General features: G+C 27.3%; 1 protein-coding gene across 1 annotated transcript in view; it reads left to right on the plus strand.

The window, feature by feature from the left end:
* The first annotated feature begins 11,655 nt into the window (after nucleotides 1-11,655).
* LOC122853875 (ribosomal RNA-processing protein 8-like) overlaps nucleotides 11,656-21,626 on the plus strand; it is a 38,313-nt gene continuing 28,342 nt past the window's right edge. Inside the window, exons 1-2 of the mRNA XM_044154285.1 lie at nucleotides 11,656-11,713; nucleotides 11,757-11,836. Coding sequence (XP_044010220.1) covers nucleotides 11,656-11,713; nucleotides 11,757-11,836 — 138 coding nt within the window. The remainder of the gene's footprint in view (nucleotides 11,714-11,756; nucleotides 11,837-21,626) is intronic.

Raw genomic sequence — 21,626 nt, forward strand, 5'->3', positions numbered from 1 at the left:
TCATGAGGAACTACCAGGTGTTTGCTTGCCTCCTGGACCGGTCACTGTGCGATGGGGAACTTGGCTCAATGCCGTTTTTTATTATAACGACAATACCAATGGAGTCATGCATGTAGTAAATATATGTATTACGAGTAGGTGTAAATGAGAAAAAAAAAAATTACGAAACCAAGAAAACTTGTAACTGTAATAATGAAAGAGGTCATAAAAATAAAAAAACTAAGAAAAATGATCCCTACAAGACGTCAAGGAAGATAAAAAATTCCGGATGACGTACAGTCTGCCGTTCGTAGTAACATTATAAATGTTCTCAAAGTTATATATTCTATTTAAAAAACTGGACTTTTTTTCTTTTTATGTTTTAGAATTTGTATCAAAAGAAATACCTGGTAAAATATCGTCGAAGATGGAATTTAGGCAATGTTTGACGGAAATGTGTGCCAATTTAAGAATATACAGCTAAAATGATATTAAAAAACTTAAATAAATAATAAAATTTTGAATATAAATAAAATAAAATTTAAATTAATAACAATTTAATTAAATAATAATTGAATAATATAAGTATATCTATAGACCAATCTATACAATTGGATTTCGCCTGAAAACCAGAGTAATATAAAATTATATATTTATATGCTATACAATAACATGGACATGATATTTTTTATGAAATCCGAATCATACGTAATTATATGTTATCGTATATTATTGTATATTTTATTCTATACGGATAAAGTACGGCAGATAAATAAAATGCTAAAATAATTTATTTTTCTTTCTTCGCAAGTAAGGCATATGTGCAGATAGAGTACGGCATATGTACGGATAAAGTACGGCAAATAAATAAAATGCTAAAATAATTTCTTTTTCTTTCTCTGCAAGTAAGGCATACGTACGAATAATGTGTGGCACCGGTATGGCAGATCAATATTATGATAAAAATAATTTTTTTTCTGCCAAGTACGGCATACCTGTGGATAAACTGCGGCATACGGGCAGGTTATGTACAGCAGATAAATACTATGCTTGATCGGCACAGGTATCGCAGATTAATATTATGCTAAAAATAATATTTTTTTTTTTTTCAAGTACGGCATACGTGCAGATAAAGTACGGCATATGTACGGATAAAGTACGGCAGATAAATAAAATGATAAAATAATTTATTTTTTTTCTTCGCAAGTATGGCATACGTACGAATAAAGTGCGGCACCGGTATGGCAGATCAATATTATGCTAAAAATACCTATTTTTTTTTCCAAATACGGCATACGTACGGATAAAGTACCGCAGATAAATATGATGCTGAAATAATAATTTTTTTTTTTTCCGCAAGTATGGCATACGTACGAATAAAGTTCGGCATAGGTACGGCAGATCAGTATTATCTTAAAACAATTATTTTTTTTTTTCTACCAAGTACGGCATACTTGTGGTAAAACTACGGCATACGGACAGGTTATGTACGGCAGATAAATACTATGCTTGATAAGTTTTTTTTTTTTTTTTTGCAAGTACGGCATACGTGTGGATAGAGTACGGCATATGTACGGATAAAGTACGGCAGACAAATAAGTTGCTAAAATAATAATTTTTTTTTTTCCGCAAGTATGGAATACGTACGAATAAACTGCGGCATATGTAAGGTAAATAAATAATGTGCTAAAATAAATTTTTTTTTTTTTTTCAATTACGGCATATGTACGGATAAAGTACGGCAGATAAATAAGATGCTAAAAAAATATTTTTTTTTTTCCAAGTACGGCATACGTGCGGATAGAGTACGGCATATGTACGGATAGAGTACGGCATATGTACGGATAGAGTACGGCATATGTACGGATAAAGTACGGCAAATAAATAAAATGCTAAAATAATTTGTTTTTTTTTCTTCTTGCAAGTACGGCATATATACGGATAAAGTGCGGCATAGGTATGAATATTTTATAATTTCATTTTAATTTATTAAATAAATGTTACCCGTGAGAGCAACAATTTTTGGTATTTTAAAAATAAAAATCTCCAAAAAAATAAATAAAATCTTCAATAACTGAATGAACTTGATATGAATCAAGACATTACGGTAACAAAAACAATAACTCTCAATTTTTTTCGATTGAAATAATCATTCCGAGCTATTTTGAATTATCATTATCTGAAGAACCGTAAGAGCAGCATTATTTTCATGTCTTCTCGCATTTGTTTTATTTCAACGCATTTCTCGCGAGCTTCGATTCGATCAATTAAACTCTAACAATATATCGATTTATCGTTCGAATTTTATTGTTCGATAGTACTCTCTGATTGGTTAAAATTAATTAACTTTATAAATTAATAACTATTGTTCTAATTGTCGTAGAATTTTTTGCGTATTTTTCCCGTGATCAGCGAATTTTTATCTTTAATTTGGCTCCGGCATATCATATACTTTCCAATCACGGTGTATATTACGTGAAATTATTGATGAGCACGTAATTATTAAATAATGAGTGATAATTATCTTTATTATTTATCAAACAATTTTAAATACTAAATAAATTCGATTAATTTGTAATTTAATAGTTGAACTTTTATTTTTATTAATCACTTAATTTTAACTTATTAATTAAAGAATCTAATCTCAATTTTGTACGTACGAATATGTAATTCAATGATGACCTTGTGGTCATCAGATTTTCAATGATCAAGAATTTTATTCTTGATATAATTTATTGACAAACTTAATCTATAAATTATATTATTTAACCAAAAAAAAATATTGAATATGTTACGTCTTGGTATCAATATAATAAATAAATAAATAAATAAATAAATTAAATGGTTAGTAAAGTCGAGGGCATATATAAAATACCGAGTAAGCAATTAAATTTTTTTCTTTTTATTTTTTAAATTACTTTTATTTATTTTAGCAAAATCAATATTTTACCTTTTCTCTCACAATATTATATTTTTGAAGTGAAACTTCTTTACGCAGGGTAATGAAAAAAAAACAGTGTGTCGGCCATGTAACGCTCGGTGCAAGCGAACGGTCAGAGCGAGCCAACGCTCGGCGCAAGCGAACGCTCAGACCGAGCAAGCGTTTGCCCATATAACTAATGAGAGTGAGTGAGTGAGTGAGTGAGTGAGTGAGTGAGTGGCCACGAGTAAGACAGTAGATGTGTGTGTGTGTGTGCGTTGCCAATAGTGTAGCTGATCGGTTTGCAGCGTTATTATAAATATGATAAATACCATTGATATTATTACTAATATTATATTGATATTATTATTATTTATAATAATATTAATATCTATAACCATAGTATAAATAAAAATAACAACAATAATTTCAATAATATCATCGATAATATTAATAATAGATAGGATATGCGGCAGTGTACTTGCAGGAAAAATTACGCTGATTACGGAAAAAAGGCAGAAAAAATTCAAAAGTCAATATTATGGGTGGCAGGGGGGTGGTTTTCATAGGTCTTTTTGTTATGGTTTCCTAATGGTTTTCTAAAGTTTCCTAATATATAATGTTATTAAAAATATTATTGACATTATTATTCTATATAATATTATTGGAGTAATTGTTATTGATAATAATATTATTAATATATAAATTAATTCATAGTATGAATAATAAAAACAATAATAAATTTCAATAATATCATCGATAATAATAAAATCATTGATATTAACATTATTAATATCGATATAATATTAATAATAATAATAAGAATAATAATAGTACTGTTAATAATATTGAAATATAAATATTAGTAATTATTAGTATTTATATTTCGAATATTATTATTATTATTATTATTATAGATATTGTTATTAATATCAATAATATTGTTAATAATTGATAATATTTTTGAAATTATTGTTGTTGTTATTATCATTTACAGTATGAATAATAATAACAATAATTTTATAAATAATAGTGATGTTGATAATAGTTTAATAATATTTAAAATTTATAATATCAATGGTATGAATAATAATAATAATAATAATAATAATAATAACGATATAATATTAATAATATTATCAATATTTATATTTTGATTATTATCAATATGATTGATATTATTATTATGAATATCATATTGATATCATCAATTATTCTATGAACGATATCAGTATTATTAATATCATCAATAATATCATCATTATCAATTGATTGATTGTTGATATTATTGAAGTCGTTACAAATATCTTGACAGACTGCGGAAAAAGTTTCACTTTCCTCGTGCGTACTACTAACACACAAATTTTTTTATTTCAAATTATTTTTGAAAACCATAATTCAAAGTCACCTTTGCAACTCGATAGTTTACATCCGTTAAATTTACTAAATTGTTATAAATAAATGTTTGAATAAATGATAAATGCTCACTATCGTGGGACAGGTAAAATATAATTGGTCAAAATGTTGCCACTTTTAATCATCCCTTCTTTATTTTATTAATTTCTATGGGAATTTTTATTTTTATAATTTAAGGAGCTTCACTCTTGCGACAACTTTTGTTTGGACAATATCTGAATTAAATTTCAATAAATTTTTATAAAATCAAATCAAATTAAATAAATAATAAAATCAATTTAACCTTTACGTTCTAATAAATAAAATTTCACAAGTGAATTTAAATTAAATAATCGTTGTGATAAAATTATTATTATTTCCTTTATAAATTGACTGTTCTTAATACTATAAAATAATTGACTGTGACATTTTTCCGGGGTGTTGTTTTCTGTGCTCCGAGTTTGTTTCACCGTTTGGATTATTCGAGACTACCAACATCAATAGGCGACCATCCAGATTGACACGCTCTCAACAACAATATTGGTTTCGGATTATTCTAACATCCCGACTAGAAATCCTCCCAACATGGCATTGGGACCCAGTCCGGTTTTTGTTGGGCAAACGAAAATTGGGTAACTGCATTGGGTCCCAATTGAGTTGTCGTTGGGTTGCTTTTTTTCAAACAAATGCAAAAGTATCTCTTTAGGGATTTGGTAGGGTAACGTTGGGGAGCATTTTTCGAGAAATGCAAAAATATCTTTTTAGGGATTTAGTAGGGTAACGTTGGGGAGCATTTTTTATATTATGTAAGAAACTAGGAAAAAGAAAATATATGAAGAAATAAATCGCGAAGTAACAGAGAGTACACAGTAAAAAATGGAATGGATCTGAAAAAATGTTACAATTAGAAAAAATGTGAATTTGACATTCAAAAAAATGTCAATTTATTTTACACATAAAATTAACACTTAAAAAAATGTTAAATTTTGAATTTGACATTTTTCAAATGTAAAAATTAGTTAAGAGATGACCGCTAGGTCTTGCGAGTTGCGTTAATCATTTTCCATTTTTCCCTCGCTTTTACTAGTGAACGACGTCAAATAAAACTTTGTGTTACAGAAATAAGTTTAATACATATTATAAGAATAAATAATATAATTAAAGAAGTTACAAAACATAAGTTATTCTTCAGTTCATCTTTTTTTTTGTTTTATCGAGATCATATCCATTCGGAATGAATAATTATTTACTTTTTAATATCAATATGTCATACCTAACCTATGAATTTGCTCGTTTGTGTCAATTTTTTTTTATAATATATATCAATTTTGCTACAAATAAATTTATTTTGTGAATATTGATATTATTATTAATATTTTGTGTGATTGTTTGTGATTTTATAATTAAGAAAAGATTGAAATAAATAATTTGAAACATGATCATATTTATATGCATATTTTCTTCAAGACAATTTACATTTTTTTAAATGTCAAATTTTTAATATTTTTTTTTTTACTGTGTAATACAAAGAAAATATTTATGTAAAATAAAATTTATTCATACAATCATTATCATAAAAAATGTGTGTATTTTTTCAGAAACATTTAATAAAACTAATTGATAGTTGGGGAACAGTTGAGTTAAATTTCAGGAAAAAGTTGGGTAATATTTGGGAAAATAGTTGGGTACCAATCCTTACCCTATTTCGGTACCCAATGAAGGCCATGCGTTACACCAACGAGTCGGGTCACCATTGAGTAGAGCTGTTGGTACCCAATCTCAATTAGGGAGCAACCCAATTTGGTCCCAATAAGGCCCCTAGAAAAATTTCTAGTCGGGATCAAGGTACATCTACATCCATACACATTCCCTCCTAACCCGTTACCCTGTAAGGAATAACAAAACAAGAGGATTTTATAAAAACAAGTTAAATATCAAGCTCATTAATTTATATTATTCTCAAATTATTATTTTATTATTTTTTAGTTAAACATCCTTCTTTTTTTTCGTTATTTCATTGATAATATTTTTTTTCCATCTTATAATATAAAAAAAATTAACGTCAATGAAACAATTTTTCTATAAAAAATTAAATTAATATTTTCTTTTGTTTTATATTATAAAATGTTTGTTTCTATCACATTAATTTTTTTTCATATTATATAAGATGAAAAAAAAAAAAAAAAATAGTTCAAATTTTTTATTATGATGATTGTAATACAAGAGAAACAAAAAATCTCCGATCAGAAATCTCGCGTCCGTGGTTAAGTTGGTTAAGGCAGGGTATTAGCATAAGTAGACTTTCGGGTAACAGGGGTTCAAGTCCGAGCGGTTGTCACAAGAAAAAAAAAAAAGCATAGTTTAGAGCAAACATTAAAAAAAAACAACTTTGAATGAATTACAATAATTAATTTTTTTTTGTTTTATTTATTTATTTAATTATTATTTTAATTATTATCTTTTTTTTCTTGTCAAAAAACAATAGTGTCTTGAAGCAAGAAACTTTTTGTCATAATCCAAGAAGGATACTTCTAAAATTATGACATAAATGTTCTTGGATTATGACAATATTGCCACGAAGCAAGAATATTTTTGTCACAATCCAAGAAGAATACTTCTATAATTATAACAAATGAGTCTTGGATTATGGCAATATTGCCTTGAAGCAAGAAACTTTTTGTCATAATCCAAGAAGGATACTTTTAAAATTCAGACAAATGTTTCATGGAACAAGACGTACATGTCATGGATTATGACATAGACGTCTTGTTTCAAGAAATTTTTTTTTCTTAAAATAAGAAATATTCTTCACAAATCAAGAACGTTTTGTTCATGATTCAAGAAAATTATTTGCAAGAAGGAAACTTCTATTTTACAGAAGTTTTGTTCTTGGTTTTAGAATTTTTTTTTTTCAGTGTATTTATAATGTTTATAATTATATGTAATATCATTTTATTATTTATTGAGTCGATTGTTTGACTCAATAAAATATCCAAGCGAAAATATTAATGTGTGTGTCTCTCAAGAAATTGTGATCACACACGTGCACATGAGGCGGCAGCCAGAAAGCCTCTGCCACTTCTTTCTTTTTCATTTCCTTGATTTCCTTTTTTCAAAAGGAAAATGATATTTTTGACTTATTCAGTCAATTATTTTTTTGACTCTGGTGGTGCACATCAATGCGCACCATGCGCAGCACATAATATATCATGTCAAATTTACGTTGTATTAAATTTAACAAGATTTAAATGTTAACTCGTTACAACTTCAATTTTTTTATTTATATAAGTAATGATTTATCAGACTGGAATTTCACCATAAATACTTGACATCAACAGGACTTTAACACGGTATTATTTAGTTGACACTCCACACGGAGAGAAATATTCAACAAAAATTGTGGTTCTGGTACAACACTTTAGTGGCAAGATGCAAGCTTCTTTTTTTTTATTTGTTTTTCTTATAAAACTTGTTAAATCTTGCATACTATTTGTTTTGTAGATTCATAATTTTTGTTAAACAGAACCACAATTTTTATTAGACCACAATTATTAGTCTGCTTTATTACAAATTTTATTTTCTAATTTCATAATTTTTATTTTCACTTTAATATTTTTTGTTTTGTGCATAATAAATTTTGTTGTTCAGTACAACAATTTTTGAGGTCCAAGAAAACTTGTATACCGCGTAAGAATTTTTGTCTTAGATCACCACAAATTTTGTGGTTCTAGAACCAGAATTTTTGTCAGCTAGCAACAGATGACACACACAAACAAGTTTGGGAGGGGTGTGTTATAGTTGTGTGAGTTATTACTGTTGGCCGTTACAAGTTATGTTTATGTTTCACTCTGAATTAGGCGAATTAGGATAGATTGGTTTAGACCTGTCATTGATTGACAAAAACACAAGAAAATATATAGACATTATTTGATTATTTATTTATTGAAAGATTATAACAATTAGTAATTTATAAAGTGCGTGAATAAAAATTAAAACAGGGTGTGAATCTGCAGCTAAGATTACTTATAGTCAGTACATAATTTTTTTCAAGTTGATTCGATATTTGTTCATCACATAACCTTTCTTTTTAAACATCAATTTAATTTTTTTATCTATCAACTATAACTTTTTTATTTACTTAGTTTTTTTTTTTTTTGATCTTTTAGTTTTGTCAATTATATGTTTAGAGTGCATAGATTTATAATAAAAAACTGGTGGTAAAACGTAATTAGAATATACGTATGTTGAAATAAAAATAACAAAAAATGTATTATGCTAAATAAACTAAAAAATGTAAAACTGGATTTATAAAAATAATAAAAAAAAAATTGCCACATAAATTGTATTAATTGTTAATTAATTATTAACTAATTATTATTATTATTATTGAAGTGAAACTTCTTTACGGAGGGTAGCAAAAAAATTCGAGGCCCTGCTAGCGTTACGCGCTCGCGTATACTCTGGCGTTTACTCTCGCGTTTACTCTCCCGTATACTCCCTTGTAGACGTTCTCTCGTATACTTTCTGCTATACTCTCTGCTATACCGGCAAGCATTATACATGCACTATATATAGCGTATAAACTCGGAGCGTCAGCTGCTATGTGTGTATGCGTGTGCGACTTTTCGTTTGTTTATTTATTTAAATATTATTAAACAGTTCAACTGAGTTTAATACTTAACAATTGATTTTTAAAAAAAATTCATTTAAACGTATCAAGCAATAGTTATCTCGCGGGTTTAAAGAATCATTATTATAATAACAATAAAATTATTATAAATATATATAAATAATAATTATAACAACAATAATTTTGATAATATTACCAATTATTCACAATAGTATTGATATTAATAATAATATATATTTTGAATATCAATACTAATTTATTCATTTATTTATTTGTTATTAATATCCCAGCGGCAAGAGGCCATTATTGAAATCAGGATAAAATTGCAGTAAGCAATTTAGTACATATTACATAATAATATTACAATCTATCAAAATATGAGATATAAATGTTATTTACAATAATTATATTATGGCATGGATCACATTACTCAACTTATAATGATGATTAAGATAATTATTATTACAAAAGTATAACAATTAGATAATATTAGAATAATAGTTCAATAGTATATGAAAAGAAACCAGTCTTCACATTAATAATAATAATAATATGATATATTAGCTATCAAATGTGCTACAAAGCTAGTATAAGAAATAATAATTATCAATATTTATATATGAATGTTATTGTCAATATTATTATTCATATTATTAATATCACTGATATTATTATAAATCGATAATATTATTGTTATTATTACTAATATTATATTGATATTATTATTATCGATGATATTTTTGAAATTATTATTTTATTTATACTATGGTTATATATGAATAATATTATTATAAATAATAATAACTCCAATAATATTATGATTAACAATAATATCAATATAATATTAGTAATAATATCGATGGTATCAATTATATCGTTGCATTAAAGAATGAAGGGCGTAAGTGCCAAAAACGTCAATTTTTTTAAAAAAAGGGCGTAAGTGCAAATTTATAAATTTTCGGGTTTTTCATCTAATTTTAATACTTAAAAAAGAAGGAAAATTGGCGTAACAACCTTTGATAAAGGATAAAGGGCGTATGTCCAAGGATCTACGCCTTTTTTCCCGTTATCAAAATAATTTTTGATAAAAGATGAAGGGCATATTTTCAATTTTATTTGAAATTTATTTAATGGCAGGATTTTTTAAATTATTGATTGTTTACTGATAATTATACATAATTTATTATCAATAAGAAAAACATAAAAATAGTTACAAATCTTCATCTTTTATTAAAAATGATTTTGAGAATGGAAAAAAGGCGTAAGTCCCTGAACATACGCACTTTTTTTTTTCTTTAAGCCTTAAAATTGGATGCAAAGCCCGAAAATTTATAAATTCGCACTCACGCCCTTTTTCTTTTAGAAGAAAAAAATTTCCTAAAAATGGCACCTACGCCCTTCTTCCATTAATGTGACGATATAAATAATAAAATTTATAATAATAATATTCGAAATATAAATACTAATAATTATTATTAACTAATAATATTTATATTTGAATATTATTGTCAGTTTTAATATTATTATTATTATTATTATTAATATTCAGCGTGACATGAAACTACTCTGAAAGAAGTTTCACTTCCCCCACGCGTACTCGCAACACGCTAATTTTTTTTTATTAAAAGAGTTCATCAATTTTTATTTAGGTAGAAAACAAATTTCGTTTATTTCCTAAGAATTTTTATTGAAAGTTAAATAAATATAATTGTTACTGTACAATAAATGTTATTTAAAAATCAAGAAATTATGTTTGATTCACAAGAATTTTTATTTGAAATTAAATAAATTTTATTGGTACTGTACAACAATTTTTATCTGAAAAAGAACAAATTTTGTTTGTTTTATCAGAATTTTTATTAGAAGTTATATAGATTTTAATACGTGCCCAACAGATTTTGTTGTACAGAACCGTAATTTTTGTGTCCCGGGAACCACAAAAATTGTGAGTCGGTAAAACAAATTTTGATAATGACCACAACAAATTTTATTGGATTGACATCTTGCCACCTTTTTGTGGTTCTGTTCAACAATTTTTAAGTAGTTTTTTAACAATTTTTGTAGGATATTTCTCTACGTGTACATATTGAACAAACAAATTTTCAATATTGAATACATAACAGTGGCCCTTAATATATTTATATAAGTCGAAAAAATAAAAAATAATCAGTCTTCGTGACCCAAAGAACAATCGACACTCAGCCGAGAAATCATAAGTTGGCCAGTTTTTAATGTGCCAACTCTTGGCTTAATTGTATATTCCCAGTCTTGGCCACGAAATAATTAACCAAGGCTTGGCCGATGAATGGTTGATCAATGGCTGGACAGCCCTCAATGAGCAAAGCCTTGGCTAAATTTTTTTTTTCCAGTCTTGGCCACCCAATAATTTACCAAGACTCAGCCGATGAATGGCCTGATAAGAGCTGTCCAGCTATTTTTCAACCAATGGTCAGCCAAGCATGTCTTCGAGATATCGAAATTCTGTTGCGGCCATTATTTTTTCTCGAAAAGGCGTTTTAACATCAGTCATGAAATTTTGTCGCCACAGATATCGTAATCTTGTCATGAATTTTAAATTTCAGTTATAAACGTTAAAAAAAAAAAAAAAGTAATATTTTTCTTGAAAAGCTGAAAAAATTTCACATGAAAAATGATTTTTCTCTATATTTTCATTCGCCGACAAAATACTAAAAAAATGAACCAAAAAAAAAAAAAAACCAATTTTGATAAAATGGCTTATACAATAACTGCCGAAATAATGGATGAAAAAATTAAAAAAAAAAAAATCAGTAAGTGTATTTTATTGAAGACTATAATCTGTCAAAATTTCAGGAAGTTCTGAGGATGGGTCACCCAAACCGACGTCTCGATTTGGCGTCTTCGCTCATAAAGATAAATTAAATAATTTAAATGTAAATTAATTGAAGTCAACTCTTTCCACAATATGTACTGTTCAAATGTATTTACCAAAAATAGAAAAACATTTATATGTTTAAAAAGAAGATAAAAAAAATTGGTTGGATCGTTAGTTTCTCATGAATATTCATTGTTTCATTGCGGTTTCCTCTTCGTAAAATATACATATATATATATATATATATATATATGTATGCCTAAGTAATCGAGAGGATGAGCCGATAAATATCCTTACGAAGGTGGAATATCAATTGGCGTAGCAGAACAACCCCATCGGGAAAACTCAAGCGAGCCAATGGAGGCCAATGAGGCGAACCAAAAAGTTATAGTGAGGGTAAAAAAAAAGAAGCTTTGGTTGAGAGGCCAAAATCGTAACTTTTTCTTTTTTATTTATAAATAAATAAATATATATATATATATATTTCACTGGTGAAAATCCGGGATATCCAATCCAACCGAACAAATATAAAAAAAAATATACTGGTACGTGTAACATGAATTTATATACACATTTTGAAATAATTCATCTACATGTATAATTTTTGCCTCAAAATTGTTGTTTTATTTTTTATTTTGTAAAAACTGTATTCTGTATCAAATTGCAGTACTTCGTTATATTAAAGTTTTGATTGTTTCGTTATAGCTATATATATAGCTTGTATCAATAACGTAAAAGAAACTTCATTATATTTCAATCATGAAATTATACCGTTTTCGAACTATGGTTTTTCGTTTTAAGGTTGCTTACAAGGGACATAGTCGTACTATTATTTAGGCTTGGAGGACTCGTATACCACTACGTTTATTTTGTGGCCCCTCTTTAAAAATTTTGTTACGCTTTTGCCTTAAAAATCGTAGTGTGTGTGTAAACAGATAGGCACCAACACTATTTCAGCAAGCAAAATGGAAATCGTGAGACACTGTATTTTTTTATATACTACCACTACTACAGTGCATCATCGTGTATGTCACGTTGGTGTATAACAAACAGTGAAAAGTAAACAAGGAGAAGAGAGCAGTGTTGCCGGATCGCAATTCTCTCATGTCCTCTCGTTGCGAGAAAGACGAAAATTTCAAAATTTAACATTAAATATCTTTAAAAATCAACGTCAGAAAAAATTCAAATTTTTTTATCGTATTCGTCTTGTCGAGCACCACAATTTGATAGTAATTTGAAAATTTTATAGTGAAAAACAAACTCGTTAAAAATAAAAATGTACGGTATATCAACTTATAGTCCTATCCTCGCGTATAAAAGTTGTCAACTTTGACATTAATTATCTCAAAAAAACGACGTCAGAAAAAATTGAAAAAAATTGAGAGTATAGATATTTATTTCATTTGAAAAATGAGCCAAAAAAAAAAAAAATTGAGTGACGATTTAATTATTTCTAAGCAACCTTAAAATTATAATGTATCTATTTTTTTATATTTTTATCATACGATTCATGTAAATACTGTTTTTATCATCAATAAAAAATATTTTGGCGATGCTCCAAGAAAATTTAATGTTTTTGAGCTTTGTGTATCTTTGTTCTGGTCAGTCTATAGTGATTTTAAAAGTTCGAATGTTGTCACTAAATCCACAACCATCTACTGGGAAAAGTTTCTGTGTATTCAAGCCCTAGTGGAGTAAAGTTGTTGATGTCCTCTTTATACGTATATACATAGTCTATTTTATATTTGATATCTCGTTTTATTGGTCAGTGAATGTCTTTTAAAAAAGAAAAGGAAAAAAGTTCTATTTTTGAGTAAGAAATATTTGTACACATGACAGAACAACAATTGACGATAACATTACAGCTCACGGACAATTACCGTTAAAATTGTATTTCATCCAAGTTAGATGGAAATAAGTCTTTCTTTCCTTCAATTTCGAGGTACACTGAGAAAAAAAATGTCTGCATTTAAGAGAAAAGTTGCTTAAATATAGCAAAATTTTGCTTGAAAGTTTTAGGCTTTGATTTAAAAAAAAATGTATTAAATTGAGCATAATATTTTTTAATTAAAGCAATTTATTTGCTTTAATTTAAGACAGCTTTCTATTTATTTAAGAGAAAAGAGAATTAATTTAAGAGAAACTTTGCTAAAAAGGAAGCAAAAATATCCTTTAAATTAAGCGAATAAGCGGTCTAGTTAAAACAAAAGTTGCTAAAATTAAATGACATTTGATTTTATTTAATGGGTAAATCGTTTAATTTAAGGATAATATTGATTGAATTAATAGAAAATTGTTTTTATACAAATGATAAATGAATTAATTTAAAAAAATTATGAATCAATTCAAGACAAAAAGCGATCTAGTTAAGACACAAGTTGCTAAAATTCAGCGACATTTCATTTAATTTAATGGGTAAGTCGTTTAACTTGAGGAAATTATCGATTAATTTGAAAAAATTATGAATCAATTTAAAGCAGAAAAGCGTTCTAATCAAGACGAAAGTTGCTAAAATTGAGCGACATTTCTTTTAATTTAATGGTTAAGTCGTTTAATTTGAGGATAATATTGATTAAGTTGATAGAAAATTGTTTTTCTACAAAAGAAAAATGGATTAATTCAAAAAAATTATGAATCAATTTAAAACAAAAAGCGATCTAGTTAAGACACAAGTTGCTAAAATTAAGCAACAATTGATTCAATTCAATGGGTAAGTCGTTTAACTTGAGGAAATTATCAATTAATTTAAAAAAATTCTGAATCAATTTAAAGCAGAAAAGCGATCTAATCAAGACATAAGTTGCTAAAATTGAGCCACATTTCATTTAATTTAATGGTTAAGTCGTTTAATTTAAGGAAGTTATAGATTAAATTAATAGAAAATTGTTTTTATTTTTGATTAAAAGAAATGAAAATAAAAAAAAAAATTATTTTTTTATTTTTCCTTTTTTTTCAGGACTTATTTTATTTTACACTTGAAGATTTAATTGTTTTTTTTTTTTTTTTTTTGTCCTAACCGAGCCTCGAACCTCTGCCTAATCTAAACCTATCTAAACCTATACTTTTAAAAGCCAGTGCGTTACCCCCTGAACCATCGCGCGTTAACGTATCAGAGACAAAATTATGAAGCCCTTGAATCAAAAGTTTCATCACATCCCGATAGGCTGGTTGGTTTTATTTTTTTTACATGTAATTGTTTAAATTTTTATTAATACATCTTTCTGTCACTTTATTTAAGTAGCTTAAAGAAAAACGAAAAAAATACCTATTGCTTTAATTAAAAAATTTTATGCTCAATTTAATACATTTTTTTTTTAAATCAAAGCCTAAAACTTTCAAGCAAAATTTTGCTATATTTTAGCAACTTTTTCTCTCAGAGTATAGAAATTTATTTTGCAAGGCTTTTGTATACACAGATGATATAGCCTGGACAAATCATAGAAAAATAAAAAAAATTGATGTTTTTGTAAAACGTGAGTTGTTTGTTTTGATCGTTAATTCTTATGCAAATATATATATATTATGCCTACATATAATATAACATATAATATATATAAAATGACTTTATTAAAGAACTTTTTTTTTTTCTCAAATGAAAATAAATTTTCATCAAATCAATACAATATAAAATCTATATTTTTTTTATGATAAGGTTGGATAACGTGGGTTTTATGATAAGTCGAAAGTTTTAGACCATCGACAAACCGTCACTAAGCTTAAAGATTTTTCCAACTCGTAATTGATACAAGTAAAGACGATAATGTTGCAACTTTCTTGACATTTTCAAGACCTTCAATTGATCACTATTCGTCAAATCTGTCATCAGACTTATAAAAGCTATTATCTACATTATCAACTTCATATCCACTTCTCCAAGACATGTGTATATGCTCACTAACTCCATTCTTAAATGTTTGTACAACCATTTTTTCAACACAGGTACCAATTTATTCTACCCTGAAAAGATTCGCCGATTGTAGAAAGATTTCTTTATCTTCATACATGTGCGTGTAGATGAGAACATTCCCGTAAAGTTTTTTCGAGATCCACCAGAAAATAAAAAAAAAATTTTGTGAGCCATCTAGACTCGCAGGTTTATTATGTGTAAACATTTTCGGCATGTTGTTGTAATTGAACAACATAATAATAAGTACACATTTAAACAAATTTTTTTCATTGATTTAGAAAAATATTGTTTGTTTTTATTCTATTTTTTTCTATTTTCATACAATTATTGTTGTTCAGTAATTTTCAATAATCAATTATTTAAAAATTTCGATATATTGATTTCGTTTTTTCTAATTTTATGATGACGATCGATAGAACTCATCAAGTAGAAAAAAAGTTCAAATAAAATTTTTTAATATATTCCGAATATTTTTTTAGTTATCGATAGTTTTCTGGTATTGGCGGTTATTTGCTTTGTAGTTGTTAATATAATAAAGCTAAGGAAAAGATGTAGCTAAGTAAAATGTTTTGGCTGTTAAAAATATGTAGGTATTGTTTGTTTGGCTATAATTAAGACTAAGTAAAAGATTAAGCGGCTAGGTAAAAAATGTAGCTAAGTAAAAAATCTAGCTAAGGAAAAGATGTAGCTGAGGGAAAAATTAAGCTGATAAAAATATATTTGGCTATAACTGAGACTAAGTTAAAAATCTAGCGGCTATGTAAAAAATCTAGTCGCTCAGTTGAAAATCTAGCGGTTTTAAAGAAACAAAAAAATTATTATATTTGCAAAAAAAATATTTATATTGAAATTTATAAATTATTATCTGAATTTTCATCAAAAAATTTTTTCTCCTTGACAAGCTTTATTGATTGATATTGATATATTTTAGAATTAATCGTTATTTTAATAATAAACGATATATAACGGATAAATAGCCGTTTTTTCCATACTTCAACTCCATTTTTAACCACTTTGCTCATGTGTAGGAATTTCTACTGTATTTTTCCCGTAATCGTGAGAAAATTTTCTATAAAAACTGAATAAAAAAACGTGTTGTCTGGGATATGATAATATCCCCCGAAAGTATCGATATAATGGATTTGTATTCGTTTTATTAATATTTTTTTATTTTTATTTATATTAATACGTCTTCACTTCTATACGCCGTGTAACATACATTACAGCACCTCGATAGTTCAGTTCCTAAACTATATTTTACAAACACTATTTCGCATTTAGTATGTTAAACGAACTCGAATAATTTAAAATCAATAAATATCGACAGATGAAATATAATACATAGTTGATTCCTAAAAATATCGATATTGAAACTTTGAATATCACGGTGTTTTTTCATACTTAATATATCATACTTTTAGAAAATAGTATATTTCGTTACAAGTGCCCACTCAGAGAGTGTGCTCTCAACGAATTTGGAGGGGCAAGCACGAGCCTTGGCGAGTGTTTCCCCTCCAAATGAGTTGTGAGCGGGCTCTCTGATTGGGCACATGTAACGAACCATATTTTATGTTACTAGGGACAGTGGTAATAATGTGTGAATTTCTAAAAAGCGCACTACCCCTCTTGCGCTTTGGAAATTCACACATTGATCCCACTGCCCTTGTAACATAAAAGTACTTTTTAGTTTAAATCAAAAATTATCTTTTAAACTAAAAAATATCTTTTTTAATACACGCGCCTGTATCCATAATTTCTAAAATGTTTCTTGTTAATAACGATTCGCCGATAAGAAATATTATTCGCGATAGAAAAACATGAAGGCGCTTTTTGTTGCATTCATGTAAATTTTACCTTATTTTTGCATTTGCATCAGTGTTGGGTAGGTAAGATACTGTATCTTACATCATTGGTTTCATACATCGAGGTATCTTACACTGCGTTCCCAGCGCTTCCTATGATTTTTTAGTGGAACCTTCATGCCACAATTTTTTTTTTATTCGATAAATACATGTCATTTATTTATTAAATAAATAAAAATCCCAAGAACAAGCAGTAGCTAAGGAAAAGATGGAGCTAAGGAATCACAGTTGCTGGAGTGGGTATAAGGAATTATTTTTTGAGCAACTGTGATTCCTAGCCACGCATCTTTTCCTTAGCCACTGCTTTTCCTTGGACATTTTTTTTATTTTATGAATAAAATACATGTAAATTTATTTTTTGAAAATACAAATGTCCAAGGAAAAGCAGAAGCTAAGGAAAAGATGTAGCTATGGAATTAAGGTTGCCAAAGAATTATGTTTCAAGGAAATAATGTTGCTTAAAATAGAATTCTTTGGCAATCTAATTCCTTACCTACTGCTTTTCCTTAGCTACTGCTTCTCTTTGGACATTCTTATTTGTTTTATGAATAAAATACATGTAAATTTATTTTTTTAAAATACAAATGTCCAAGGAAAAGCAGTAGCTAAGGGAAAGATGTAGCTAAGAAATTACAGTTGCCAAAAAAATTCTGTTTCAAGCAACATTACTTTCTTAAAACATAATTGTTTGGCAACATTAATTTCCGAGCTACATCTTTTCTTAGCCACTGCTTCTTCTTGATATCTTATATATTTATTTAACAAATAAATGCAAATAAAATACATGTACCAACATATATCGAGCAATGACAGCTAATTGTCGAGTCGACAGTCGGTAAGAATGTTCAAAAATGGCGTCTCAGGTATCTTACAGTTTCTTACAGTATCTTACAGTATCTTACTGTAAGTGTAAGAAACCTCAAAAATCGACCATTTACCCATCACTGAAAATTTGCATACCACAATGGCAGCTTCACATGAAAGCAACAACGAGCGCCTTCATGTTTTTCTATCTTAAGATAAAAAATATTTTTTGTATGGGGTAGTCTAAAATAGACAAGCTTTAAACACCTTGTTTATTTTGATGATCAGGACGTATGATGTGTTGTTATTTTTTATTGTAAACGATCAAAAGACACTACAAAAAGATATGATATCAAACAAAAAACAAAAATAAATTTTTGTACAAAAAGGAGAGTCAAGTATTCGAAATTGTTATTATTTTTTTTTCTAAACATACAAAAAAAGAGAATATCAAAAAAGTCAAGTACAAAAGTACTAATTCCTTTAAAAATCATTGACCCATATGAATGGTCGTAACTTTTGACAAAATTTTATACTTGACCCCGCCCGGTTCTTCCCAAATAAAATTTCGAGTCTTTCACACAAATGTAGACTCATCAATAAGAAGTGAAAAGTAGAAGCTCTTCATCTGTATCAAATTGATTAATACGAATATGAAACATAATACGTATGTAATACTGAACTGTCATACTTAGCCAACCACTCGTGAAAATATTTCGCCGCGATTACTTTGTATTTCTCCATGATTAGTCTGAATTTCTTTAAAATTAACCCATACTGAGAAATGTGTGAAAAAATTTTTTCAAATTTTTCTGATATCGTTGGTGAGTAGAGATGTGAGTCGATACGGTACCGTATTTAATACGGTATTAAATACCGTATTAATACCGAGCGCCAAATACGATACAGATACCGAAATACCGATGTTCCGATGTAAAAATACGGTATCTGTCATTGTATTAATACCGAAAAAAAATACCGGTATTTTTACATCTCTATTGGTGTGTGGAAAAAAAATGACGTCAGTAAAATAGTTCAGAAAGTAAAATGTAGGGGTGCTTTTAATGTATAATGCATAGAGTGGGTATAAGCTTCTCCCCCTTCTAATAATGCATATTGCATGGTATATGAAACTAAAGATTGCTAAAGATGCACATATGTATGATTGTATGAATAGATATCCGTCGTCAATATTATAAAAAATTATGAAAGTGTGTAGGCTTGAAACTTTAGAATTTAGACGTCAAATCCAGTATTAGGATCTCAGTATACTGAGAAAAATTTTAGATTTTGCCGGTAAAAAATTTTCTTGGATGAAGAAATATGAAATTAACCGTGAACCACTTCATTCAAGAAAAAGTCGATTTGATCAAAAAGAATGCCGTGTGGAGTCATAAGAAGCTTTAGTTAATTGAAAAAAAAAAAAAATTCATTAAATTATATTTTTGAATATATCAACGCTATTTCCAATTTCGACAAACTAAAATGATTTAGTATGAAGAAATTTTCATTTGATAAAAAAATTTATGTGGAATAGAGAAAAGAAATGAACAATGGAATCTTATTGTTCTTCAATTCGCATCAGTTTTTCTCAATTTGAGAAAAATATGTATTGAACCATTCTACAAAAGTTTTTAAAATATTGAAAAATTAAGGATTTCAAGAACAATTTATATCAAATTCAGAAAATTAATATTTTCATATAAATAAGTGAGTTTTAATTTTAATTATTAAAATTTCAGTTCTGTAAATAATAAGTAGGGCAGAGAACTTGCCGTACGCGGGAGTGTAATATTGTTGAAATATTCCAAATTTAAAAATTTATTTGAATAAAAAATGAATGCAATTGATATGTTCATGTATGTATATCGATATAAGTCGATACTCGAAAGAAAACCGATTTATGTTTATATGTGTATATGTATGTATCGACTTTTGTGTGAATTACTCCTTACTTTTATGTTTCCCTGTAATAATCTCGTAGATACAGTGACGTTTAGTTAGTTTCTTTAGAGTAAATGTGTATGAAATTTTTTGAGGAAGAGGTTATAGAAATGAACAAGATGCAACTTTAATTTATATTTTTTTTAAAATATAGAAAAGTATTGGGGCGAAAAAAACTTGCAAAATATCTGTACATGGTTTTAAAATTTATATACATGTAATTTTATTAAATTGCCTTTTCAATGATAATATAAATTAAAAGTATTACTAAAAAAAAAAAACATGAAAACTTTGACAGCTATCTACGGTAAATAAATACGTGTCAAATTGGAGTAATTGAAAAGAATCTTGAGAATTGTATCAGAGAACTATAAAATGAAAGAGTGGCGCTTGCAGATAGCATACATGCATACTATATACACGTATTATACATGTAGTATGTATATATGACATACTACATGTATATAATACGTGTATATAACATGCATGAGCGCTCTACTCCTTTACTTTATGGTGCGCTGATACAATCTTGGATATTTTATTGAATTTCACTCTTTCTCTTGAAGTACATATTAAAAAACCAACATATAGTATTAAGAAAGTAGAAAAAAGAGTAAGAAGATGTTTTAATAAAATGTTTAGTTTTTTTTTTTTTTATTTCATTGGAATAAAAAAAATAATTTCAATGTTTTATAAAAAAAAAAAAAAGATTGAGAATAAAAGATTCGTGAAATATCTGTAGATAATTTCAGCATCAATTAAAATCATATACTTAAAATTAATTTTATATGCTTAAAAATTGTATTTTTTTAAATTTAATTTTATTAGAAATAAAAAATAGTGATTTGAGCAAGAATCGAACCCGTGCCTTGTAGATACATTTAAATTTTTGTGTTTGAAAACGTGTGAATTTTTTTTTTAATTTTATTTTTTTCTCATTTAAAATAGCAAGTTAAAAAAAAAATCCCGGATAATATCTGTAGATAATTAAAAAATTCATAGTCTGCCGTATTTTATCCGAACGTACTCCATACATCTTTATCCGTACATACGCCGTACCTTATCTGTACGTATGCCGTACTCAAAAGAAATCCATTTAAAAAACCAACAAAACTATTTTCCAGAACAATAGATATTTTATTTTTTCCCAATGTATTATGCTGCCATACTTAATCCGTAGGTATGTGGTACTTTATCAGTACGCATAGCGTACTTCATCCATACTTAAAAAAAATAAACGTTTAATTTCAAAACCAAAAATTCTGCTTATCGAAATATCAGATATAAGATAAATATTAGATGTAAAATAGCGATTTACGAAAAAAATCCGC

The sequence above is a fragment of the Aphidius gifuensis genome, linkage group LG4 (assembly GCF_014905175.1).
Source record: "Aphidius gifuensis isolate YNYX2018 linkage group LG4, ASM1490517v1, whole genome shotgun sequence".
In the NCBI taxonomy this organism is placed as follows: Eukaryota; Metazoa; Arthropoda; class Insecta; order Hymenoptera; family Braconidae; genus Aphidius; species Aphidius gifuensis.